The sequence below is a fragment of the Anabrus simplex genome, chromosome X, assembly GCF_040414725.1.
Source record: "Anabrus simplex isolate iqAnaSimp1 chromosome X, ASM4041472v1, whole genome shotgun sequence".
NCBI classification, from domain to species: Eukaryota; Metazoa; Arthropoda; class Insecta; order Orthoptera; family Tettigoniidae; genus Anabrus; species Anabrus simplex.
This window is the reverse complement of record NC_090279.1, coordinates 215,954,517-215,981,921: the sequence shown is the minus strand read 5'-3', so window position 1 is coordinate 215,981,921 and position 27,405 is coordinate 215,954,517. Positions and strand designations below refer to the sequence as shown.

Below are 27,405 nucleotides of genomic sequence, written 5' to 3'. Positions count from 1 at the left end.
TTTATGTGCACTACCTCTGGGCTATCCAAAGGATTCGTGTAGATTGTTCAGATTTTATACAGAAGTATCTTTTAATACCACCACAGTCTTGATTTTATGTATATTTATTGTGTGTGTACACGGTAGTCAGTGTAGGCTGTCATTAATTTACTAGGGCGGGTGTTCTCATATGTGCGAAATGTAAGTTAATGCATGAATTCCATACGATCTCCTCATCAAGCTGAGGAGCGCCCACAACATGGCGGTACGCGCATGGACATATCTCTCCCCCATCACACGCTTCTGCGCAGCCAGCAGTGTGCGGCCTTGGTGTTTTATGACACAAATAAAAAGACGGTGTGATCATCTAATAGGCCATGAACTTAGACATGATGGGTTACCGAAGAAAATAATAGAGGGTTTCATAAAAGGAAAAAATTATAGACGACAATCAAGACTAGAGTACATGATGCAAATATTAGATGCCATGAGATGTGACTCCTTCTATGAACTGAAAAGAAAAACAGAGAAACGTGAAGAATGGAGACCTACTGCCATCTAGCTTCACAGCTAATGACTAGAGAGAGAGAGAGAGAGAAAGAAAGTGAATTGTGTAACAACATACAGAAATTAGGTGTACTGTACTTATGCATAGTGGTTTGCAGGACATTCAGTTATGGAGAAGAAAGCTAGACAGTTTACAAATGATAAAAAATTAAAGTTTATTGAGAAAGTGGATGCTAATCCACACATGAAACATGTGCAGATAGCCCAGATGTTGGGCATTCAAACATAATTATAAGCAACGTGTATAGTTCGCGTCTCTAAGAAAGTTTTTCCTTGATGTTTTGTTATGTTGGTGATCTTAAAATGTATTATTTCATTAATTATAATTGTAAACACTTGTTTCTTTGTTTTTATCATGATTATTTTTATGTTCAAACCTAATCTTAAATTTAAAAGCGTAATTGTTTTTAATTTTTAGCACATTTCCTCCTGGATGTTATTTTTCTTTCAGTACCCACAAAAACGTCCTAACCAGTTTTGGCTATATTCAGTAGTACGTTTTCTCACTTAACACGTTCTGTTTTGTTGCCCCAGCAGAAATGTCTTAACGAGGTTTTACTGTATATAGAACAAAGGCATTTGTCGCTGTTGATGGTGATTCGTCTGCCGGATGGATATGTTAAGCCTTGAGCAGACCCCTTGTTGTTAGGCTATGTGCCGGCACTGGATTTCACCCTCTACCATCCTACTATGGTATATATCACACCATTCGTTTCGTCTCATTAACTCCTCTGATGAGGTTGATGTTCAGAAGAGCATCCAGTCGTAAAAACTTGCTACAAAGTTTTATCGCAGTTCACATCTGACCCCTTAGAAAAATGGGACAAGGTTTGGACACACAGTTAATTCCTCTAACTTTGTGATCATCTCATAAACAAGACATCACAGTAAATACCACCAGAGAAGCACGCAATAGAGAATATCTCCCTCCACATGAACTGTCAACCTTAGGTAACTGGGAATAGGCCGAAGTCTGTGTCATTGAAGTCATGGTCTTTCAGTTCATGGACAAGCCATTTGTTTTTATCCATTTAATCACTGTGCCTAGAATTTCATATTTTTTGTACACCTCTAAGAACTTAATAATGGCATTTGATTTAAAAGATTATGCCTTAAAACCATATTGTGAGATCAAGTGAGCGAAAAAGGACATTGAGGTTAAACAAGGACAGTAGTGGAGTAAAGTGGATACAAAAATAGTTCATCAAGTTTCCTTTCGCTTGAATGAAAATTAACAACTTGACTTGCCTCTCCCTTTTACAAAGGGAAGCTTGGCGGCAACTTGCCACTTGACTCCTCTACACTTTCCCTGTGTAAATTGGCCTTAAGCTCCAGTTATCAATAAAAAAAAAGTCACCTGAAGTGTAGTGTGGGCTCAGGGTCAGGATGTTGAAACTTGGCAAGCACCCTCTCCCTCTCCGCCAGGGCATCCTTAACCATGTCGTCGTATATGAGCGTTGTAATGCACATGACCGAGTGGCGGCACGAACAGTCCTCCATGCGGAGACTGAGTCCGTTTTCTGAGTCTGACGTGAGTAAAACACAGGAGCCCTTTCGTGGTTCCTTAGTCCAGGGAATGTCAGCCGACTGTGGTGTTTCATTCCTGATAAGAGACAAAGACACCTATTTAGAGCAAGCAGTGTAGGAAGGTAGTTAGACTTATATTTGTACTGAGACAGAGAGAAACATGTGGGCTTGCATTTAAGTAACATTATATTTTATTACTTCATAGTTTGTACATAATTAAAGCATACCTGCCAACTTCACAAAACCAAACTTCAGGAGATTTTGATATGAAAATCAAGAAAAATCAGGAGATACAATTGGTCAAAACTGCTTATTCTACATGTCTTGCACAATACGGGAGTACTATGGTATATATTACAACAGTCATTGTCTCAAAATCCGACTGTTGCTATATGAGGCTACAACGCTAACAATTGCACATCTCTATTCGGTCACAGGAAGTATGTTATCGGGCTCTGACAAGCCAAAAATAGTATGAACGCATGCTCCACAAGTGTGAACCAATCATGCACTTAGATGCCATTATTTAGCAAATGCATATCTATATATACATAAAATAAGAGTTTTGTCTGTACATTGCTCCAAATTTAAAGAGAATTGTATTTCTGTATCGGTCGTGTCCCCTGTAACAAGGAAATGCACTTTTTACTTTTCCGTAATTTACGTCTGTCCGTCTGTATGTATGTACACGCATCATGAGAAAACGGCTGAAGAGAATTTTATGAAAACCTGTTGTAAAGTCAGGGATTGAGCCACTACAATCTAGGTTATAAATAATTTTATTCACGCTGAGCAAAATGGTAGCTTAGAGGAAGGCCTAAAATTTAATTCTCAAATATTTATGTTATTAGTGGTTGAAGCAATAAATACTACATAACTAAAGGCATGTATAATTACATTTCTGATCATTTATGTCTTAAAACATTTTTAGCATACTGGCAGTGGCGTATCCTGGAATCTCCACTGAGGCATGCAACTAGTAACCATGCAGTTAACACAATGTATTAAGTAAATTTCAATTCTACTCACCCTAATTACATGTAAGTGAACTCGAGCCAAACAGTTTTACTGTAAGTTCCTGGATTGAACGTGCGTACACAATTCTTGTTTTCTATTTTTAAATTTACCAGAGTCCGCCTCTGTGGTGTAGTGGTTAGTGTGATTAGCTGCCACCCCCGGAGGTCCGGGTTCGATTCCCGGCTCTGCCACGAAATTTGAAAAGTGGTACGAGGGCTGGAACGGGGTTCACTCAGCCTCGGGAGGTCAACTGAGTAGAGGTGGGTTCGATTCCCACCTCAGCCATTCTGGAAGTGGTTTTCCGTGGTTTCCCACTTCTCCAGGCAAATGCCGGGATGGTACCTAACTTCAGGCCACGGCCGCTTCCTTCCCTCTTCCTTGTCTATCCCTTCCAATATTCCCAACCCCCGCAAGGCCCCTGTTCAGCATAGCAGGTGAGGCCGCCTGGGCGAGGTACTGGTCATCCTCCCCAGTTTTGTCCCCGACGCAGAGTCTGAAGCTCCAGGACACTGCCCTTGAGGCGGTACAGGTGGGATCCCTCGCTGAGTCCGAAAAGCCGAGGGAAAAGCCAACCCTGGATGGTAAGCAGATTAAGAAGAAGGAGAAGAAGAAGAATTTTTTTTGCTACGGGCTTTACGTCGCACCGACACAGATAGGTCTTATTGCGACAATGGGATAGGAAAGGCCTAGGAGTTGGAAGGAAGCGGCCGTGGCCTTAATTAAGGTACAGCCCCAGCATTTGCCTGGTGTGAAAATGGGAAACCACGGAAAACCATCTTCAGGGCTGCCGATAGTGGGATTCGAACCTACTATCTCCCGGATGCAAGCTCACAGCCGCGCGCCTCTACACGCACGGCCAACTCGCCCGGTAAAGAAGAAATATACGAGGGAAGGTAGAGGTCTCCCGGCTTGAACTATTTGAATCTTTTCATCAAACGAACGGCCAGTAAACTGATTTACAATTATATCCGTTTTAGACTCATCCATCGTTAATACCACAATAAGCGCAAAATATAATTAAAGACCGAAAATGACGAATAGCACAGGAACAGCACACACAGAATGAACTCACTAATCAGCAAAACACACAATGAATTAACTCACTAGTTAGCCACAACTGAAGCACTGGAAGAAAGTCACCTCAGTGGCATTGGTCAGTTTCGTCACGTTGGGTTCTCGCTGGGGGATAATCTGTGGGTCCTGTTCGCTGCTAAAGATGTCGACTTTCTCCAAGTTGCTAACAGATGGCAGAGGGTAGCACTGGTATGGGGTGACAAATTCTGACCAAGTTTCAATTGCAGCGACATCGTTCGGAGGGTTTCAGAACTACGTCTGCCACCGAATGCAATTTTAAGATTGAATGCCTTGCATCCTTAACTGCGCCATGCTGTCTCTTTCTTCCTAGAGAGGAGTAGACGGCGAGACTACACCAGCACCACACGTAGTCAAGCAACGGAACTAGTACTGTTGCGCGGACCTTTTGAACTTCTGAGAGATGAAATCGTTAATATTTGACTTAAAACAACCTAAAATCGTACATCAGACAGTTCTTTGTGTTATCATAACGCATGCAGTGAATGCCTTGCATTCAAGGAGAATACGCCCCTGCATACTGGCTATGATAACAAAGATATTCATGAATTTGTATTTTCGTATGGTTCATAGTGTGGGTTACTGTAGACACGTCCTAGTTCGTGAACCATGGGCAAAGGCTGAGTGGCCTAGTAAGTGGTCCTTAGAACCAGGATACCAGTTGCTATGGAATGGGAGTGGGCATCTCGGACATATTCTGAGTCATGGTCCTCCTTGTACTCAGACAGCTAGAACTATACAATTCACCGATGGTCCCTAACCTGTTAGGGGAGAGATCCTCACTTGGACTTGGTGTAAGTAGGGTAGCATCCTGCTTCATGAAATTACCAAGCTCAGAACATTTTGAGCAAGCCTCGGACTTGTGGGAGTAACGGAGTCCAACTCCCATTTGACAGGCGAGGGACTCCTTGGAAAAACAACTTGGCGAACAAAATGGATTTCGATGGGGAGCTATCAATATTAATGGGGCTTATGGAAGAAAGGTAGTAGATCTGACTGAGTCAGCAAATAGGATGCATTTGGATGTGCTAGGAGTAAGTGATATTCGGGTAAGGGGAGATAACGAGGAAGAAATAGGAGATTATAAAGTGTACTTGATGGGTGTTAGTAAGGGAAGGGCAGAGTGTGGGGTAGGGCTCTTTATCAGGAATACCATTGCACGCAACATAGTTTCTGTTAGGCACGTAAATGAGCGAATGATGTGAGTAGATTTGGCAGTTGGAGGAATTAGGACAAGAAAACTCTCGGTGTATTCACCATGTGAGGGTACAGGATGAAGTTGACAAGTTTTATGAAGCAATGAGTGACATCGTAGTCAGAGTCAACAGCAAAGATAGGATAGTGCTAATGGGTATGTCAATGCGAGAGTTGGAAATAGAACTGATGAATACGAAAGGATGAATGGTAAATATGGGGAAGATATGGAAGCTAATGGGAATGGGAAGTGTTTACTAGACTTCTGTGCTAGTATGGACTTAGCAGTTATGAATACATTTTTCAAGCACAAGGCTATTCACCACTACACATGGGAGGCTAGGGGTACCAGATCCATAATAGACTTTTTCTTAACTGACTTCTAATTCAGGAAATCTGTTAGGAATGTACAAGTTTTCCGGGGATTTTTCGATGATACATACCACTATCTGATCTGTAGTGAACTAAGTATCCCTAGACCTAGGATAGAGAAAGTGAAATCTGTCTGCGAATGAATAAGGGTAGAAAATTTCCAGGACGAGGAAATTAGACAGAAGTACATGGATATGATTAGTAAGAAGTTTCAAACAGTAGACAGAAAGCAAGTTCAGGGTATAGAAAGAGAATGGGTGGCATACAGGGATGCTAGGAACAGCAAGGGAATGCCTAGGAATGACTGAGTGTAAAGATGGAAAAAAGCTAACATCTTGGTGGAATGATGAAGTGAGAGCAGCCTGTAAACGTAAAAATAAGGCTTATCGGAAATGGCTCCAAATAAGGGCCGATGCAGAGAGGGAATTGCATGTAGATGAAAGAAACAGAGCGAAACAAATAGTTGTTGAATCCAAAAAGATCGTGGGAAGAATTTGGTAATAACCTGGAAAGGCTAGGTCAACCAGCAGGGAAACCTTTCTGGACAGTAATAAAGAATCTTAGGAAGGGAGGGTAAAAGGAAATAAACAGTGTTTTGTGTAATTCAGGTGAACTCGTAATAGATCCCAGGGAATCACTGGAAAGTTGAGGGAATATTTTGAAAATATTCTCAACGTAAAAGGAAATCTTTCTGGTGATGTCGCAAACAACCAAGCTCATGGGGAGGAAGAAAATTATATCGGTGAAATTACGCTTGAGGAAGTGGAAAGGATGGTAAACTCCATTGTCATAAAGCAACAACTATCGAGGTATCTCATTGATTAGTATACCAGGCAAAGTATTCACTGGCATCTTGGAAGGGAGGGTGCGATCAGTGGTTGAGAGGAAGTTGGATGAAAACCAGTGTGGTTTCAGACCATCGAGGGGCTGTCAGGATCAGATTTTCAGTATGTGCCAGGTAGTTGAAAAATGCTACGAGAGGAATAGACAGCTGTTTTCATGTTTTGTAGATCGACATGAAATGGTGAAGTATAGTAGGAAGGCAGGGATGAAATGGCTTCATAGAGTAGTAAGATTAGGATGGAGTGTTGGTAAGGTACCTTAAGATTGGACAAAAACAGTAATTGCACCTATCTATATGCAAGGGAACAGGAAGGTACACAACAACTATCGAGGTATCTCATTGATTAGTATACCAGGCAAAGTATTCACTGGCATCTTTGAAGGGAGGGTGCGATCAGTGGTTGAGAGGAAGTTGGATGAAAACCAGTGTGGTTTTAGACCATCGAGGGGCTGTCAGGATCAGATTTTCAGTATGTGCCAGGTAGTTGAAAAATGCTACGAGAGGAATAGACAGTGGTTTTCATGTTTTGTAGATCGAGAGAAAGCATAAGCATACCTTGGGAAAAGATGTTTGCCATACTGGGGGACTATGGAATTAAGAGTAGATTATTAAAATCAATCATCTGCTGAAAGGTATAAAGTGGCAGGCAGGGATTCAGTTAGGTGTAAATGTAGTAAGCAGTCTGGCCTATGCTGATGACTTTGTCTTAATGGCAGATTGTGCTCAGAGACTGCATTCTAATATCTTGGAACTTGAAAACAGGTGCAATGTGTATGGTATGAAAATTAGCCTCTCGAAGACTAAATTGATGTCAATAGGTAAGAAATTCATCAGAATTGAATGTAAGATTGGTGATACAAAGCTAGAACAGGTAGATAAGTTTAAGTATTTAGGTTGTGTGTTCTCCCAGGATAGTAGTATGCTAAGTGTGATTAAATCAAGGTGTAGTAAAGCTAATGCAGTGAGCTCGCAGTTGCGATCAACAGTGTTCTGTAAGTAGGAAGTCAGCTCCTGGACGTAACTATTTTTACATCGGTCTGTTTTCAGACCAACTTTGCTTTGCGGGAGCAAGAGCCGAGTGGACTCAGGATATCTTATTCATAAGTTAGAAGTAACAGGCATGAAAGTAGCGAGAATGATTGCTGGTACAAACGGGTGGGAACAATGGCAGGAGGGTACTCAAAACGAGGAGATAAAGGCTAAGTTAGGAATGAACTCGATGGATGAAGCTGTACGCATAAACAAGCTTCAATGGTGGAGTCATATGAGACAAATATAGGAGGATAGGTTACCTAGGAGAATAATGGAATATGGAAGGTAAGAGGAGTAGAAGGAGACCAAGACGATGATGATTAGACTCACTTTCTAAGGATTTATAATAAGAGTATAGAACTAAATGAGGCCACAGCACTAGTTGCAGATAGAGGATTGTGGCAATGTTTAGTAAATTGAAAGTGGCTTGCAGACTGAATGCTGAAAGGTATAAAGGTATATGATGATGTTGTATGTATTTTTGTTGCCAAGTCCACATGAATACCAAGCCACGAGAAAATGGGTACACAGAATTTAATGAAAATTGGTATATAGTCAGGAAATAAGCAACTACAGTCTAAGCTATAAACAATTTCATTCACACTGGATGAAATGGTAGTTCAGTGGAAGGTGCCTAAAATTTAATTCTTAAATACCTATGTTATTGGTCCTATTGAAAAGTACTACATAACAGAATTCATAGAGAAAACAATTTATGATCATTTATATTTCATACAGTTTTACCCTACCGACTATGATAAGAGTGGTATTTGAGAGTTGGAAGGAAACCAAATTTATCCACAAATGAAATATTATTACACTAGTCTGAATCAAACAAACATGTTCTTGCTCTTTCCTTGTTGTCAATTGACAATTTGGTAACCAGTTGAAACTGAAGAATTGGACAGTTAAATTGGGTCGTTTGGTCAGACAGGATTAAGAGGAGGAAATTTCCAATTTATATGAGAGGTCTCAGAAATATAGCAGACTTAAGGAAAGGAGTAATTTTCAAGAGGAGAGCAGAAAATATTTTAAGTTCAACATAATGACTAACTTAATAGGTGTTATGTAGTTATTTATTTATTTACTTACAAATTGAAAATTATTCTATTTCAAGTGTTTTAATAAATGACAAATATAAATTTAGACACAAGGAAACATTTTTATTTCTTTTTAGATGTAAATAAGGATGTAAGTTCCAAAAGCAGAACAGATTTAAAATTTCAGCATTTAGTGACTAATTTAAAAGATTTTATTCATTTATAATTTGAAAATTTCTATTTTAAAGTCTGTAAAAAATGACAAAGTAAATAAGTAAAAGGTTGAAACACAAGGAAATATTTTAACCATTTTAAGATTTGGATATAATTTTTCTGTTGATAAGTACAGGGTCTTTATTTATGCTTGGCAGGGCTTTCTCGCTCGACCTTGGCCGCCAGTGACGGTTCAGTTGCTGGCTACTGCACGTACATATGTACGGCAGAATACAGTGCTCAAAATCATTATCATGCATTTTACTCACCATGTTTACAGTTTATGCTCAAAAATCATTATCATGCATTTTACTCACCATTTTTACAGTTTATGCTGAAAATGTGCCCCATGCGCTGCCAAAATAATCGGCATCTCGTAATGAAGTTTTCGGTTACTCTATCAAGTTCTTCAGCACTGATAGATGCAATTGCAACTCTTATATTGTCTTATATTGTCTTTAAGTTCATTTAGTGTGTGAGGGTTGTTCCCATAAACTACATTTTTTTAACATTCCCCACAAATAAAAATCACATGCTGTTAAATCTGGGCTACGAGGGGGCCACAGATTTTTACTTATGATCCTCGTACCAAACACGCTTCAGTAAGGAGATAACAACCTTTACGTCTATTACAAACTATCCACTTCATGCCCATATCGATAATGTAATCCAATCAATAAATGAAAAGAGGTTCCACCTAATCGATACTTTTTTTTTTTTATTTAGCCTTGGGCTATTTATAAAGACATTAATAATCACAGAACATGTTTCGATTGCTTAGCAATCATCATCAGCTGTTTTACATGTAGCTTAGGTAAAAATAGCATAAAATCAAACTCATAATTTACATTAAAACATTAAAAACAGGTGTTAGTAGAAAGCGTATAGGTGAGAGGGGGGGGGGGGGGGGAGTGCATTGAGGGCAGTTGTTAGTTGGACATTAAACTTAATATTAAAAACATTTATTGGACTAAAGTGTGGCCCGCTGTTGACTTTTCCACCTAATAAGAGACAAGTGATGGGGAAGAAAACTAGAAGCCGTTTTAAGAAGACATAAACACTTCATAAACATTTCAACAGGAGCATTTTACCAAAAATCTCCAAGTTTTTAACAGCAAGTGATTTTATTGGAAATGCTCTCAGGACTTATATTGAACCTAAGATATTTTAGTCCAATAAGTGTTTTTAATATTAAGTTTAATTTCCAACTAACAACTGCCCTCAATGTAAAGTATGAGTTTGATTTTATGCTATTTTTACCTAAGCTACATGTAAAACAGCTGATGATGACTGCTAAGCAATCGAAACATGTTCTGTGATTATTAATGTCTTTATAAATAGCCCAAGGCTAAATAAAAAAGAGAAAGTATCGATTAGGTTGAACCTTTTTTCATTTATTGATTGGCTTTACGTCTATATTTATTGTTTACTGAACCTGTAGGTTTGAATCTCTTGGCCAGTTGTTTTATTGTCCGATTGATAGGAATGGGTCTACCCGGACATTTCGCTCGAAACTTTTGTCTTGTCCTAGCGCATGATTTTCATGTTAATTACATGTGCAGATATACACGTTCACATAACGAATATTTCACAACATTACAGCACTATACAGGACATCAGTTGGATTCAGGAGGTCAGTTAGATTGCATAGCCATAGATCTTTCCAAAGCCTTTGATAGAGTGGAACATGGAATATTATTAAAGAAATTGGAGGGAATAGGATTGGACGTAAGGGTTACACGTTGGATAAAAACATTTCTAAATTCAAGGGTTCAGAAAGTCAAAGTAGGAAATAATGTATCTCAGAAAGAGAAAGTTTGGAAGGGAATTGCACAGGGTAGTATAATCGGTCCGTTACTTTTCTTAATATACGCAAATGATTTAGGGAACAATATAACATCAAAAAGATTGTATGCAGATGACATAATTGTTTATAGGGAAATAAACAACATTGAGGATTGTTCAGAATTACAAAGGGACCTTGAAAGTATCCAACAATGGGTTGAAGAAAATAATATGAAGGTTAATGGAGGCAAATCAACTGTTACAACTTTTACAAACAGGAGCTTTAAAACTGAATTTGAATATACTTTGGATGAGGTAGTTATCCCAAAAGATGGCAAGTGCAAATACTTAGGTGTGAGATTTGACAGTAATCTGCACTGGAAGGGTCATATTGATGACATTGTTGGGAAAGCATACAGATCGTTACATGTCATAATGAGGCTACTTAAAGGATGCAACAAAGAATTAAAAGAAAAAAGTTACTTGAGTATGGTTCGTCCATTATTGGAATATGCAAACAGTGTTTGGGATCCTCACCAAGAATACCTAATAAAAGAAATAGATAGTGTGCAGAGGAAAGCAGCAAGATTTGTAACAGGGGATTTCAGGAGAAAGAGTAGTGTATCAGAAATATTAAAGGAACTTGGGTGGGAAACTTTAAGTAAGAGAAGGGAGAAAACTAGACTTATAGGATTATATAGAGCCTATACAGGAGAAGAAGCATGGGGAGATATCCGTGAGAGGCTTCAGTTGGAAAATAATTATATCGGCAGGACTGACCACAAATATAAAATTAGAAGGAATTTTAGCAGAAGCGATTGGGGTAAATTTTCATTCATTGGGAAGGGTGTGAAGGAGTGGAACAGTTTACCAGGGGTAGTGTTTGATCCTTCTCCAAAATCTGTACAGATATTCAAGAAGAGAATAAACAGCAACAGAGAAAATAAATGAAGCATTAGAGGGCATTCGACTAGTGCAGGTTATTGTAAATTTAAAAAAATGTGAGTGAATAAATTAATTCTATCCCCTGGTCTAAGGAGTTTGGACAGCCAAAGTAGGGGACTGCCTGTAGGGGTGAAGTACAGTGGGGACTTAGAGGGCCCTGGGACCGCTACGGTAGCTGTGAAGGCCTTTCAGGAACTCTGAAAAGTGGTGGCAAAAGGGGCTCTGGTTAAGACGCAGCAGGTCGTTATGCTACTTAGGATCCAGAACGGGTAAAAAAAAAAAAAAAAGTAAATAAATAAATGCAATGTAAATATTAATCTTATACCAGTTGTATAGTATCATTTGAAGTAATTCCCCATACTGTATATCAGTTGACTATATTTGTAAGTAGTACAGGAGATATTATAAGTAGAATTTTGTAAATAATATAAATTTATTAAGGATGAGCTGTGTGTTTTATAGAAAACATTGTTAGCGTAAATTGTATAATATTGTATTATAGGAAAATTTTCTTCTCTTGTTAATTTAATATTTAGTGCTTGACAATAATGTATTTTAGTGTACCATTTGTCACCGAGGTAGACACCTCATTTGCAAATAAAGAGATTTTGATTTGATTTTGAAAACACTATACAATACGACATCTAGTATGCAGTAGCTTCATTGAACACGCTACTATCTCGGAGCTCAGCTCTCAGCAACTGGAGAAGTGCCGGAAACCACGCACGCCAGGGGCCGGTAGTGGCCTGTCAACGACGGCCAAGTTCAAGCGATAAAGTCCCTGCCAAGCATAAACAAAGACCCTGTATATATGTACCAGTGTACCAAGTTCAAAGATTATTGATGTTTTGGCACCGCTGAAGAAGAGAGTAATTACCTCTCGAAACATGTATGGTAATGAAGTATAAGAAAAAAAGTATTGACAAGATGGGAAAGTGTTCTATATAAAGTTGAATATAAGTGAATACGGACAGGATTAACCAACATGGTGAAAATAATTATTTCATTTGAAAGCGGCCAATGAGCGAAGGACTTCCGGCCACTGGTGTACAAAGCTGAAATGGTGGTATTTGAAAACGAATATTTGAAGTTCACCAAAATACAAGCTAAAATCAGGAGAAATAATAGAATAATTGGGAGGCACGTAAAACTGTCGGAAATTGGGAGTCTCCAGACTAAATCAGGAAAGTTGGCAGGTATGTTAAGTTATCTTATTGGTAAGCAACAATGCACATAAAACAACCAACCTAAACATTGAAAAATGATTAGCTCCGTAAGTTTCATATTCTTTTGGTGAATTTTGATCAATTTCAAGAATATCACATGCATATTGAAACGGGAATGCCCTGCGAGCATTCGCGTTCAGGTATTTCTTGAGAAGAACTCGCTAACACCCGGCTGTACGGATTCAAAATGAGCGCCGAGCATGCAGGCATTGTGGGGGACAGCAGGCAAGCAAGCGCTGCTCCAGAGTGCCAGCCAAGGCCAAGTGACGTCACACCAAAAGTTCTCTTTGGTTCTATGGCATTTCATCACGAACGGAAGGTTAAATCATAATTTCGAGAACGTCACCTTGTAGGCCTGGACAATAAATGCTACTAACCAAAATGTCATTAAAATCTGTGGAAGGATGGCCAAGATATGAATTTTTTAAGATGCTCACATTTACAGTCTCGCCGTCCGATCTTCGGCAATGAAAGGAAGTTGCCAGCCTTGAGTGGGTCAGTGTGTCACTGGATGCCTCAGTGTGTGTGTGCGAGCGAGCACATCGTCGTGAACCAGTCGCCTCACTATGTGATACGGTTCGTTACTCTGTCCGGCTGAGGACCGGGGTTCGAAAGTACGTAATACTAGTGTTGAAAGCTTCTCTGTGGACTTTAAATTTGCATGTAAGTGAAAGCTTATTCTTGTTAATATTAGTCTGTCGAGCCGTGTAACTTCATTTTTTTTGTGAATTGTGTAATTGAAGAGACTGTACATTTTGAAACTGTGCTTAAAGGACTTAGGCCATAAAGACTGTGCTTTAGCTGTTTCCTCTACAAGAGACTCTGTTAGGCTGTTTCGTAAGAATTGTGCCCTAGCGACATAATTCTTTTATGGTCAGTGTCACTTTATTTCGTAAAGAACAGTGCCTACTTTTCTTTCAAAGACTGTGTCAATCCGTGAGAAAAACAGTGTCAACATTTTCTTTGCATAAATCTGTGCCAATCTTCATTTCTAAAAGACTGTGTCAACCCATTTCACAGAACTGTGCTAATATTTAAATTCATAAAACTGTGCCGATATTTCCTTTCAAGGACAGTGCTGATTCATGGAATATTCTTTTCGAGGGACTATGTCAATTTCCCTCATAAAGACTATGTCTGAATTTACGTGTAATATTGTGCCTCAGTGAAAATTTTTCCTCTGAGAAATTACGTGATTTTGTTAAGACCGAGTCGTAACAGAACTTGGTTCTCTTTCATGAGACTGTCATAAACTGTTTCTTTCTGTCTTCGCAGAGACTTTAATTTATTTCTACGAGTGTGTGTGCTAGGACATTGCATGTACTCATTGCAAACAGTGCAGAGACTATGTCCAAAGAACTTCGTTTATTTTCTTTTGAGATTGAGTGAAGTGCTAAACTATCGCATCTCGGAAAGTTCCAGATTATTTTCATTGCTTATCATTTCAAGTTCAATAGTGCCTATTGCATTATTCTCACAGAACTGTGTCTTTGAACTCATCTTTTTTTTTTTTCCCCCTCAAATGTGCGTCCAACACCATTTACAGTGGAACCTATTCGACCAGCAAACAGTGTCTTGTCTTAATTCGCAGTGCAGTGTGGTAGAGAAGTGTCGTATCAGATTCCATTGACATTCTGTGCGAAAGTTCTACATTTCTCTGCTCCTTTAATAGGACTTTGTGGAATACAAAACTTAACAATTATTCCACGCTGCACTATCATCAGACGACCGCCCCAGGTTCGAGTCTCCATCAACATCAAGGGCTGACAACAGCCGTCTGTAAAAGGTCTGTAAAAGGTGATATAATTTCTATGCATTTCTTTTGAATAAATTTCAAGTTCCACTTTAAATATGAAATTTCACTACCCTTCTCTCGTACTCTCCAAAGCATGAACCGTACACGCCTTGGCGTTATCCATGCTCTCCGCAAAACTGAAGTACGGGCATCCCTGTTTCAATATGTTTGTTACGTAAACCGAGCTCGATAGCTGCAGATGCTTAAGTGCGGCCCGTATCCAGTATTCGGGAGAGAGAGAGAGTTCAAATCCCACTGTCGGCAGCCTGAAGATGAATTTCCATGGTTTCCCATTTTCACACCAGGAAAATGCTGGGACTGTGCCTTAATTAAGGCCATGGCCACTTCCTTCCCAGTCCTAGCCCTTTCCTGTCCCATCATCGCCATAAGACCTATCTGTATCGGTGCAGTGTAAAGCAACTTGTAAAAAAAGACATGGACAAGTTATAAACATTCTTATGAATGTATTATATTGAATAGGTTGACCATTTTAATAAAGTTAATTGTTTTAAGATAATATACAATTTTCAATACGGACCACCATGAAGTTCATTACATGTAACAGTATCCAGTATTTGGGAGATAGAGGGTTCGAATCCCACTGTCGGCAGCCCTGAAGATGGTTTTCCATGGTTTCCCATTTTTGCACCAGGCAAATGCTGGGACTGTGCCTTAATTAAGGCCGTACCACTTCCTTCCCAGTCTATCTGTATCAGTGCGACGTAAAGCAATTTATAAAAGAGACAAGAAATATGTTGTGTAAATTTAATATGATGTTTAAGCTTAAGTATTTTTGTGACATATTCACTACAGGTCTGGAAATAAAGTATATTTTGAGTCTGAAATTTGGGAAAGGCTGGATAAAGAGATAAGGAAAAGAACGGCAAGAGCCTCAAAAATAAATTCTGATTACATAACTTGATTCTCAAGAATGGTTGTTCACTTAACTTCAAGAGGGAAGTAATGGAGTCCTTTGTTCTGTTGCACTGCTGAGACTAAGAATTCTTGCAAAGTGCAAAGTTTTTCTGTTCCTCCATGATCTAGGTTTTACCTTTCAATTTCTTTGCAATGTGAAAAGTCTTTGCGAATGATTGATCCGATCAAGTTTATTCAATGGGAAAACTGTATATTAATCCATGTTTTCAATGCTTTATTTTTTGCAGCGAACTCAACAGTATAACTGTGGTACCGGTAGTTTTAAACTTTTATCATCGGAAAGAAAGACGATTACAAGAAGCTCGCTGTGTTAGAAGTTCAAGGAGAAATGGGACATCCTTTTTAACATACAATAAAGGAGAGTACAAATGAATGGGTGCTCGAAAAAAAGGGCTAACCATTGCGGAAGGTTTGAAGTATCTTCTGTGAGTTGGGGTAACAAGAGGTAATCCTGTGTCATGAGATAAAACGCTTTGAACTTTATGCCATTTTATTTAGACCAATTTTGTTATTGCAAAATCAGGCTAACAGACGTTTACAGAGGAGGCCGTAAAGATGGCGTTGTTGTATATGTAGGTTAGCAAACCTTATTCCCATGCATACTAGAGGCTGTGGGTGTTTGTTGTGTTTTTGTGCCAGATGGATGGATTTAGTAAAAAGTGCTAGAGTAAGAAAGCCATTTCAAGGAGTAAAAATGGCAAGTGATAAGTTTGTGAGCACTCAGTCTTTGCTAGAAAAAGTAACCAAGAGAATGAAATCAGTAAATAAGTAAAGAGTACTAATTAGTAAAGTTTCAGGCGTACTATTTAAGAGAGTGTACCATTTAAGTATTTTTTAAATATATATGTGGTATTGTTGAGGAATATGACTGTGTTGACCTTCACAAAGGAACAGTAATGGTGGTCGGCCATCACTTGCTAGTGTTCAGCTGTCACCAAAGTACAGCTTAAGGACTTGCTTGAGCTACTTGAATATGTCCCTGCAAGATATCACCAGTATTACAGAGAACTGACAGCTGGCAATGGCCAAGAGGAATCATTTTCCAATGCATTAGAATATGACCCATATGACTGATGATTGTCCCATGAGGGAAAGTTATGTCATATTTCAAAATAAGTCTTTAAAAAAACCTACGGCACCTACACCCTTGAAAGGGCTCTAGCCTGCCCAGTGACCGCTGCTCAGTCCGAAGGCCTACAGGTTACAAGGAGCCTCGTGGTCAGCACGGCGCATCATCTCGGCCGTTATTCTGGACTTTCTAAACCGGGGCCACTATCTCACCGTCAGTTATCTCCTCAATTCTAATCACGTAGGCTGAGTGGACCTCGAACTAGCCCTCAGATCGAGAGAAAAATCCTTGACCTGGCCAGTAATCGAACCCGGGGCCTCCAGGGGCCGGCATCTTTATGTCTACTTTACTGTATAAAACCCCTCTTTTCGTATTGTATGATCATAAAATGAAGTTTGGTTACGAATCTAAGCTAAACTATTACCTATAGCTAGGTCAACTCAGAAGTCAATTTTCTTCCATTTCTTATATTCCTATCTTTCCAGTCACTTTTCATTTTTAATACAGTTCCAATATATGGTATTGATAATTTAAAGGTACTACATCAAGATAAAATAATGAAACAAATATTAATTTTATGGTATAATTTTTTTTTTTTGACTTTTTTTTTTTGCTAGTTGCTTTACGTCGCACCGACACAGATAGGTCTTATTGTGACGATGGGACAGGGAAGGGCTAGGAGTGGGAAGGAGCGGCCTTAATTAAGGTACAGCCCCAGCATTTGCCTGGTGTAAAAATGGGAAACCACGGAAAACCATCTTCAGGGCTGCCGACAGTAGGGTTCGAACCTACTATCTCCCAAATACTGGATACTGGCCGCACTTCAGCGACTGCAGCTATCAAGCTCGGTTTTTTTGACATTTGCAAAAGTTGATTTATCTCTGTTCTGACAAAATGTTGGTTAGGCCGTTTTTGCGAGCACCCATTCAAATGTTCCACCTTACATCAATACAAAATATGTCGCTAATACAAGATCACAACATTTTTATTAGGGACCGGTTTCGATGTCTTTGGACACCATCATCAGCCAGAATAACCAAATGAACAAAGATATATACTGTATATTACAATACAAAATATAGACCATTAGTATGTTAGTCTCCTTTCAATACGGACCAAATATGAAGTTTTTAGTATATAAAAAAACATCCTTTTGGCAACTTTAAAAATAACCTCTCCAATGATGTCACGCATCAATATTAACAATAGTACCATCAACACATCCACACACAGAAGGAAATTCACCCTTCATTAAATATTCCATCGCTATATTATGTGGATTATCAGGCAAATGTACTATGTTAGGAAATATTACATTTCCTATAACATCTACGACTTTGGTAACAGTTCTGCAAATAATTGATTTTGATGTCCCATGCAGTGCTGCTACACCATGCAGCTGGGCACCATTTTCTAACCAATGTAAGCATATAAGAATTTGTTCTTTTTCGAAAAGGAATTGACTTCTTCTTGTTGGATGTTCCAATAAATGACCAATCATTTCAAGAATATACTCAGCCTGTGTAGGGGTAATACGAAAACACTTGCAAAATTCTGTCAAAGCGAGAGTATGAAAATTAAGCCTTTCTTTGTACATTCTCTTGTTGGATTCTTCATCACTGTCCTCACTTGATGATAACAAAAGCTGTCGTCGTAACTTCTACACCAAGAAACTAGTGAACATACTTGTTAATTAACAGATGAAAAAGGGAATCATCTCTTTGCGAGATTTATGAAAACTTTTCACGTCATTTCTTTGCACTTACCGGGCGAGTTGGTGGTGCGGTTAGAGGCACGCGGCTGTGAGCTTGCGTCCGGGAGATAGTGGGTTCGAATCCCACTGTTGGCAGCCCTGAAGATGGTTTTCCGTAGTTTCCCATTTTCACACCAGGCAAATGCTGGATCTGTACCTTAATTAAGGCCATGGCCGCTTCCTTTCAACTCCTAGGCCTTTCCTATCCCATCGTCGCCATAAGACCTATCTGTGTCGGTGTGACATAAAGTCACTAGTAAAAAAAAAAAAATTCTTTGCATTTTGCATTTCTATACAAATGGAAGAAAATAACAGGCTTGAAAAGTGAAAAAAAAAAACAAAAAAAACTAACTTTTCACTTTGGAAGCTAAATCTGAAAAGTGATGGTGCAATAAAATCTGAACTGAAAAGTGCAAAATGAAAAGTTGCAAAGTTCGTTCTTGGACCAGGTCCCAGCTTCCGGTTTAGGAGCTAACTCCGAGCCAACCATCTCCATAACACTGTCGAAAGGACATTTATTTATTTCTTTATTGTGTGGAAATACATGCAAATATTAAGCAAGAAAAGGGTGATTAGAAACAAGCTGCATTGAAATTCTACCACTTTGTTCGTCGAGCACTTTGAGATGACACAGCTCCTCAACCTTCTATAATCACACTGTGTAAAATGTATCTCATAACACTTCTAACTTACAGACTGGAAGTGGCTACTTCAACTGGACCTGCCAAACATTTCTTACAGGCCACTGAAATGAAGTTCTTCAGTTGTTGTTTCTAAATGACAAGGAGAGACATTATTAGGAATGAGAATATTCTGGAACAACTTGGATTGGGCAGGTGTCCATCAGAAACCTTAAGAATTAAGCAGATTATTAAGTTATGATCTTATGAGAAGGATGACTCCAAATAGTAACCCAAACAATGAAAAGACTGTTGCGTAGAGGCCTACAGGGAAGCAGAGTGCTCTGTTGGTCAATGGGCATTGCACCCGTCACTGAGAAGGCACTGTTGTGACAATTTCCGCATGGATTTAGACAGACAATTAAGAATTCTGACGGAAACATTGAAAAGCTTCTCTTCCGTTAAAATTGGTAGTCTACTGCTCTTCAGAGCATCGAGTATGGTAGCGCAGCAACAAAATTTATTTATTAAATCTTGCACAGTATCACGATGCAGTGGAACAAAGTCGTGAAACCATTCACGAAATCTTCTCTTCACTGTCTTTGTGCATTTGTCACCTTGCCAAAAAAAAAAACCATCCCACTAAAAATGTTCACCCATCTGTAGTAAGCATCGTAAGTCCTGCCCGCCATTGACCACTTCTCCCAACATTTTTAACAACAGCGTTGCATCCCGCTCGGCTCGAGCGTTGTCAAGATATGCAGCATCAATGCCAGCCTGGCTCACTGCAGAGATTCAGTTGTAACACACTGTACTATTCTCAATTGTTTTCAACCAACTTCTTGGCTGCTTGGATTATGCTTTCATCACGTTTTGTTGTTGTCCATGTGCCTACAGAGTACACAATATCTGCAAATGGCAAGAACTTCAGCTCCCTGTCCCATTGTTTTACAATGTTGCTCTAATATTGAGATAAAAATCACAAAGTATTGACTGGTGGATTTAAATGTTCAACTTTAATAAGAGAGATAGTTTCCTCACCAGTGTACTGGAAATTCCCCATCACGGTTGATGAGCTCGTACTTAAGGGGTCTACTAGCCACCGGCTGGTTCACAGGGATCCAGAGATTGGTCAGGTTCTCCTCACGTAGAAACTTCTCCATTAGGTTACTCTTTGCCCTGGGTATGACATCCACCAGAGTGTCCCGAGAGCCAAGGAGCATGCAGAGTTGAACAGCCCTCTCCCAGTTGAGGTGGCTTCTGTGCCAGTACGCACAGAAGGTGGCATTGAAGAATGGCTCATCTCCTTGCAGGCAGTCTGTGGGCAGACAAGCACATCAAACTCACCAGCTCATTGTCTTCCCACAGAGGGACAACATCCTGGACTTAGTGGACAAAGATATAAAGGAACAAAAAAGTCAATCAATCAAGTGACAACAACATGAATATGACAAGGTTCCTATCACTTATCTTTCAAAAATTAGGATCTAGGACATTTTGTAATAACCCCTTGTGGGTGGGAGATGCAGACAGAAAATACACCGACAGTATCCCCTGCCTGTCGTAACAGGAGACTAAAAGGGGCGACCAAGGGATGATCGAATTAGAACCATGTGACTTCTTGTAATTAGTACCATCATGCGGGGAACAACATGGGTTACTTTTACTTGCGAGTAGTACCACTATGTTAGGTACACAATAGGTTTTTGATTAGTAGCAACAGAGTGTGAATCAGGGTGGGATTTACAGTACCTGTGATTAGTACTACTACATACGAAACACCACGGGCCTTCGTTGCCTGTAATTAGTACCATTATGTGAGAAGCACCACGGGTCTGGCATTGCCTGTGATCAGTACCACTATATTAGCAACACCGTAGGTACTTTACAAAAAACAATATATATATGAGTCTCCACCTTATCAATACAAATTTATTTTACATAAGCAGGTAAATATAGTCAAGACTAGTTTCGACCCCTAGGGGGTCATCCTCAGTTGACATGCATTAAAAATGTATTATTTACAAAAACATCACATGTAGTGGTAAAAGCTTAAATTAATTTGAACCGATCATTAATGTTGGTATGTCTGGTACATTTGGGCTATTGTATGTGTCAATTTTGAGTTTTTAGCACACAGTGTGAAGGTAGTTGGTTGACTAGTGTGCATCATCCATGAAGACACATATTATTTTTTATGCTACTACCATCCAATTTTTGGGTTATACAATGTGGAATATACATACATTTGTGCAAATCAACAGTGGCAAGTTTAACAATATACATTTAAAGTTGGTTCATAAATTACACAAATTGGCTATTGATTAGTCATATGAAAATGTAGGACATTGGTTTGAACACTTTTGACTGAAATATCAATGTAACACCTTACAGGCATATATCTTAGATGCTAAAATCAGTTTATAAAGCCTGTTACTCTTGATTGAGTCTTGGAATATGGTTAAAAATTTTTAAAATAAAAACTATTTGCTTAGTATAGGCATTAAATAATGCTGTTAAAATGGACATATAGCTAAAACAGTGGTATATGTATGCCATATATGCCTGGTTAAAAACACATTACATTAATGTTATTGATATGTGGTGCTACATGTACATTGTTTTGGAATAAATGGGGTTGACGAATTTTTCACAACAGTCTTAGATATAGTGTTCCGATAAAATGGGTCCATAAAAATATTTATATGTAAAAAACGGTTAGGTAAGTATTTGAATAATCCGCTGCAGATCAGGTAATACTTAGTTATGTATCTGGAGATATTTTAGGCAGCTACTAATGTTGGAGTTATTAGAAATCTTGAATATATTAATGGAGCATGTTTTTCCATCCGTATGTCGTGATGTTTTAAGTTGGTGACATTTGTCAGAACGTGTTGAAATTATGCGTCTTGATGCACGTTGATTTTATCATGGAAGCGTATATGTTGTAAAAACAAGGTACAGTATCTGGAAATAGAAATAATAAGTGTGATAATGGTGTGGTATGAAAGTGTAATAGTAAATCGTATGTCGTTTTACTTACGTAAGGTGTTGGAACCGTGCATTCTTTGTAGCTGCCTGTTGAGATCTGATACGTGTTGCTCTGAGATTGTAGTTAGCGGCGGTAGAGGGGAGGTTTGGGGGAATGGGTGGAGTGTTAGTAATGGGAGTGGGGTTGGAGGGGAGGAATTTCAACACGTTCTGACAAATGTCACCAACTTAAAACATCACGACATACGGATGGAAAAACATGCTCCATTAATATATTCAAGATTTCTAATAACTCCAACATTAGTAGCTGCCTAAAATATCTCCAGATACATAACTAAGTATTACCTGATCTGCAGCGGATTATTCAAATACTTACCTAACCGTTTTTTACATATAAATATTTTTATGGACCCATTTTATCGGAACACTATATCTAAGACTGTTGTGAAAAATTCGTCAACCCCATTTATTCCAAAACAATGTACATGTAGCACCACATATCAATAACATTAATGTAATGTGTTTTTAACCAGGCATATATGGCATACATATACCACTGTTTTAGCTATATGTCCATTTTAACAGCATTATTTAATGCCTATACTAAGCAAATAGTTTTTATTTTAAAAATTTTTAACCATATTCCAAGACTCAATCAAGAGTAACAGGCTTTATAAACTGATTTTAGCATCTAAGATATATGCCTGTAAGGTGTTACATTGATATTTCAGTCAAAAGTGTTCAAACCAATGTCCTACATTTTCATATGACTAATCAATAGCCAATTTGTGTAATTTATGAACCAACTTTAAATGTATATTGTTAAACTTGCCACTGTTGATTTGCACAAATGTATGTATATTCCACATTGTATAACCCAAAAATTGGATGGTAGTAGCATAAAAAATAATATGTGTCTTCATGGATGATGCACACTAGTCAACCAACTACCTTCACACTGTGTGCTAAAAACTCAAAATTGACACATACAATAGCCCAAATGTACCAGACATACCAACATTAATGATCGGTTCAAATTAATTTAAGCTTTTACCACTACATGTGATGTTTTTGTAAATAATACATTTTTAATGCATGTCAACTGAGGATGACCCCCTAGGGGTCGAAACTAGTCCTGACTATATTTACCTGCTTATGTAAAATAAATTTGTATTGATAAGGTGGAGACTCATATATATATTGTTTTTTGTAAAGTAATATCTATCAATACAGAAATGAAACTTATAAACAACACCGTAGGTATGCGTTGCCTATGATTAGTACCCACTATGTGAGGAACACCACGGGTTAGCACGAGTCCCTGTGATAAGTACACCTATGTGAGGAACACCAAAGGTTTGCATTGCCTGTAAGTGGCACCACAACGTAAGGAATATCATAGGTCTGCATTACACGTGCGTATTACTTTGTGAGTAGTACCATAATGTGTGGAATACCGTGAGTCTACGCTACTTTTGATTAGTACCACAACATGACAAATACCATAGTTCTACTTTACTAGCAGTAAGTACCATTATGAGGGCCCGATACTCTGGATTTTGGACCCCTTTAGAGAACAAGCATCATCGATTCAGGATTATGTTTTAGCAGCAGTCCCTTAGTCACTAACACTATTGTTTTACGATAGTTCTGGGAATGTGCAGCACTGCAGGTCGGATCCACTCATTGTTTTAAATTCATATTCACCCATTCATTCTTCGTCATCACGTTCTGATTTCTGGTCAGTGGATGCTTTTGGACTTTTAAATTGTCATTAGGTTTCATCTCATTTCTTACCATTATTGGCTGAAGACTTAGATGTTAGGCCCCATTAAACAACAAGCATCATCATCATCATTTTGTAAGAAACTGGAACATAATAAAAATTTGGAAATAAATTCCTCACATATCATAAATTATGTCACAATTACATTTCAAATGGGAACATTCTACTTCAAAATGTACAAGAGTAAAGTTCATATTTTTAGGTTCACGGAATTATTTATGTTTTATGTATGTTTTTATAACTTTTGATATTTTGGCAAAGAACTCAGCACAAGTCAAATTCTTTAAATTAAAATGGTTAGGGCTTGCACAGTATCAGTTTCGAGTCTATTTTTCTCATTTGTGCATGGTGCTGCATTTATTAAAGAAAAAACACATTCAACAGCTGCAATGGATTATGGCTGTGCCAAACAAAAACTTGTATGTACTATTGCCAACAGAAGCATGGAGAAACAATGTTCTATGACTTAGCCATCAGCAGTGTTTCATATTTAAAACAGAATAAATTTCATATCTGCAGTTTTCTTCAGGAAGAAAACTTGAAAGAATAGTAGAGTCTGAAAAAAAATGTCAGGACAATCAGACATATTAAAAAAAAAAATAGTAGACGAATTGAAAACCTGACGGGTCAGTATGAATTCCCAGCTTCACCAGGTTGGGTAACCACAGACTCCTAAGCGAGCCTAGTATTCTTTACGCCTACTTGATATATGTTCCTCACCTCTCGTTGGATTCTGATGCCGAATATCATAGGTCTGCATTACACGTGCTTTGCAAGACCCACCTTGGCCTCTGCCTTTCTTTCGCCGATACCTTTTCTGTCATTGTCCAGAGATGATAGTTGTTCAGTTGTACCACTGCTTGCGACATGTACAGCTCAGCAAATTGGCTGGTGCTTTGGAGAAGTAGATGTTCAGTCCAAACTTCCGGTGTCTTGGCAGTATCTCTGCTATATGGTAGACTCTAAAGGAGAAAGCTTTGAATGGTGGAATGAGGAAAAACTTAAATAAACTGTGCAGTACCATTATATCTCTTATTCCGTTTCCATAAAACTTTCTTGCACCCTCAACAGCATGGACACTTTCACTCACTGTTCTAATCCTTCTTACAAGATAATCCCTCTTGCACATGGCACTAAGAAAATTACAGCACGCATGCAGTCCCACAAAACAAATCCATTCTTTGACTTTCCCCGCACACCCTAACAAACAACATGCATCTGGAATGTTCACTAATGCTCTACTGTGAGCTAGAATTCAATATCGCTTCAAATGTGCCAGCGCAGCGTATGGTCGTATGCGAATTAGGGTGTTTGACAACCATAACATCAGTACTCAAACTAAGCTGTATGTATACAAAGTCATTTTATGGTTGTGAAACTTGGGTTACATACAGAAAGCACTTCATATATCTGGAAAAATACCATCAGCCATACTTGCCAACTTTTAGAAATCAAAAATAAGAAGATTTTTAATTTTTGGATTTCATCACGTATATTGCGTCATGGTCTCGGTGAAAGAAAGACAGTTACTATGCAAATTGACCATAACATTTAAAATCTTAAACCAATAAAACATAAAAATGGCTACAATAACATGTAATAAACGTGGAACAAAATGAATAACAGTTTCCTTTATTAGACTGTAAACTGAACAGAAACTGAATTTTAAATGTAGCTCTGAACACTTGGAGATTACATTTGTTATGTTTTGTGGCCATAATGTGAACAGAATATACCAGAAACTGTCACAGACACAACTGTCTAAATTACACTGAAGTCATTAAAATTATGAACAAAGAATGAACACACATGCACTGAAAATATCATAAGTTAGAGTTTCATTATGGTCCGTATTAACAACTGATCACTATCAAAGGGTAGAGAAGGGTCCACTATTCAATACCATAAGCTTGTATATTGTCTTATAAAATTGGGACTAGTTTCTATCTCATATATACTGGGTCATCTTCAGCCACAACATAGTTCGGCATCAACCACAGCGGTTTTGATGTGATATTTATTTCAACTTTATTGGTTATAGAATGTCCCAGTGACTAGTGGCTCAAGTAAGCGCCTTCAAAATCGTCATGCATCATTCTCGTTTTTATCTCGTGCCTCTTTTTTATCGGCGTGTAGTCAAATATGACTTTCTAACTGTATAACTTTTTACCAAGCTCAATAGCTGCAGTCGCTTAAGTGTGGCCAGTATCCAGTATTCGGGAGATCGTGGGTTCGAACCCCACTGTCGGCAGCCCTGAAGATGGTTTTCCGTGGTTTCCCATTTTCACACCAGGCAAATGCTGGGGCTGTACCTTAATTAAGGCCACGGCCGCTTCCTTCCCACTCCTAGCCCCTTCCTCCCTCATCGTTGCCATAAGACCTATCCGTGTTGTATAACAATGCCGTACTTCTATTTAATTGTACATGTAACGTGTCGTCTGCTCGCGCCAGATGATACCGATCAGCTGTTCACGCTTCACCAAGCGACAGCTATGGTCCATAATGCACAGCTCACACTTATTTTGGTGTACTGCGCATGTCTCTGACGAACAGTACTTGTTCTGGAGCACGAACTGCTTTGCCAGACCACAAACTGGTTCAGGAATGGTCCATAGTCTGCTGGAACAACCGACTCCGAGTCCATGTTTGAGTTTGAAGTTTGTTGGAACGCTCTTTCTGTACTGCGCATGCGTCAGCCAGTTTGCAAACTGTTCCCGTTCTTGTTGGAACAAACCTTATGTCTTTCAAGTGTAGCGTGGCTGTAGATGACCCAATATATATATGAAATCGAAACTAGTCCCAGTTTTATAAGACAATATATAAGCTTATGGTATTGGATAGGTGGACCCATCTCTACCCTTTGATAGTGCACTGAAATACACGACGTGTTGTTTGAGTCATCAGTCCATAGACTGGTCTGATGTAGCTTTCCATGCCACCCTATCCTGTGCTAACCTTTTCATTTCTACGTAACTATTGCATACTACATCTGCTTTAATCTGCTTGTCATATTCATACCTTGGTCTACCACTACCGTTCTTACCACCTACACTTCCTTCAAAAACCAACTGTACAAGTACAAGTTCTGGGTGTCTTAAGATGTGTCCTATCATTCTATCTCTTCTTCTCGTCAAATTTAGCCAAATCAATCTCCTCTCCCTGATTCGATTCAGTATCTCTTCATTCGTGATTTGATCTATCCATCTCACCTTCAACATTCTTCTGTAACACCACGTTTCAAAAGCTTCTATTCTCTTTCTTTCCGAGCTAGTTATTGTCCATGTTTTACTTACATACAATTCCACATACTCCAGATGAAAGTCTTCAGAAATATCTTTCTAATTCCTATATCAGTGTTTGAAGCGAGCAAATTTCTTTTCTTAAGAAAGCTCTTCCTTGCATGTACTAGTATGCATTTTTTATCCTCCTTACTTCTACCATTATTAAACCAACTCCTGCATTTCCCCTGTTTGATTTTGTGGTCATAATTCGATACTTGCCTGACCAAAAATCCTCTTCCTCCTGCCAATATACTTCACTTATACCAACTACATCTAACTTTAGTCTATCCATCTCCCTTTTTAGATTCTCTAACATACCACAACAATTCAAACTTCTAATA

General features: G+C 38.7%; 1 protein-coding gene across 1 annotated transcript in view; it reads right to left on the bottom strand.

Annotated features, from left to right (window-relative positions):
• Positions 1-26,427, bottom strand: part of LOC136886794 (adhesion G-protein coupled receptor G4) — an 87,347-nt gene extending 60,920 nt beyond the window's left edge. Inside the window, exons 1-3 of the mRNA XM_068230966.1 lie at positions 26,340-26,427; positions 20,048-20,324; positions 1,904-2,149 (exon numbers count right to left, since the gene is read on the bottom strand). Coding sequence (XP_068087067.1) covers positions 1,904-2,149; positions 20,048-20,324; positions 26,340-26,427 — 611 coding nt within the window. The remainder of the gene's footprint in view (positions 1-1,903; positions 2,150-20,047; positions 20,325-26,339) is intronic.
• Between the last annotated feature and the right edge of the window lie 978 nt (positions 26,428-27,405).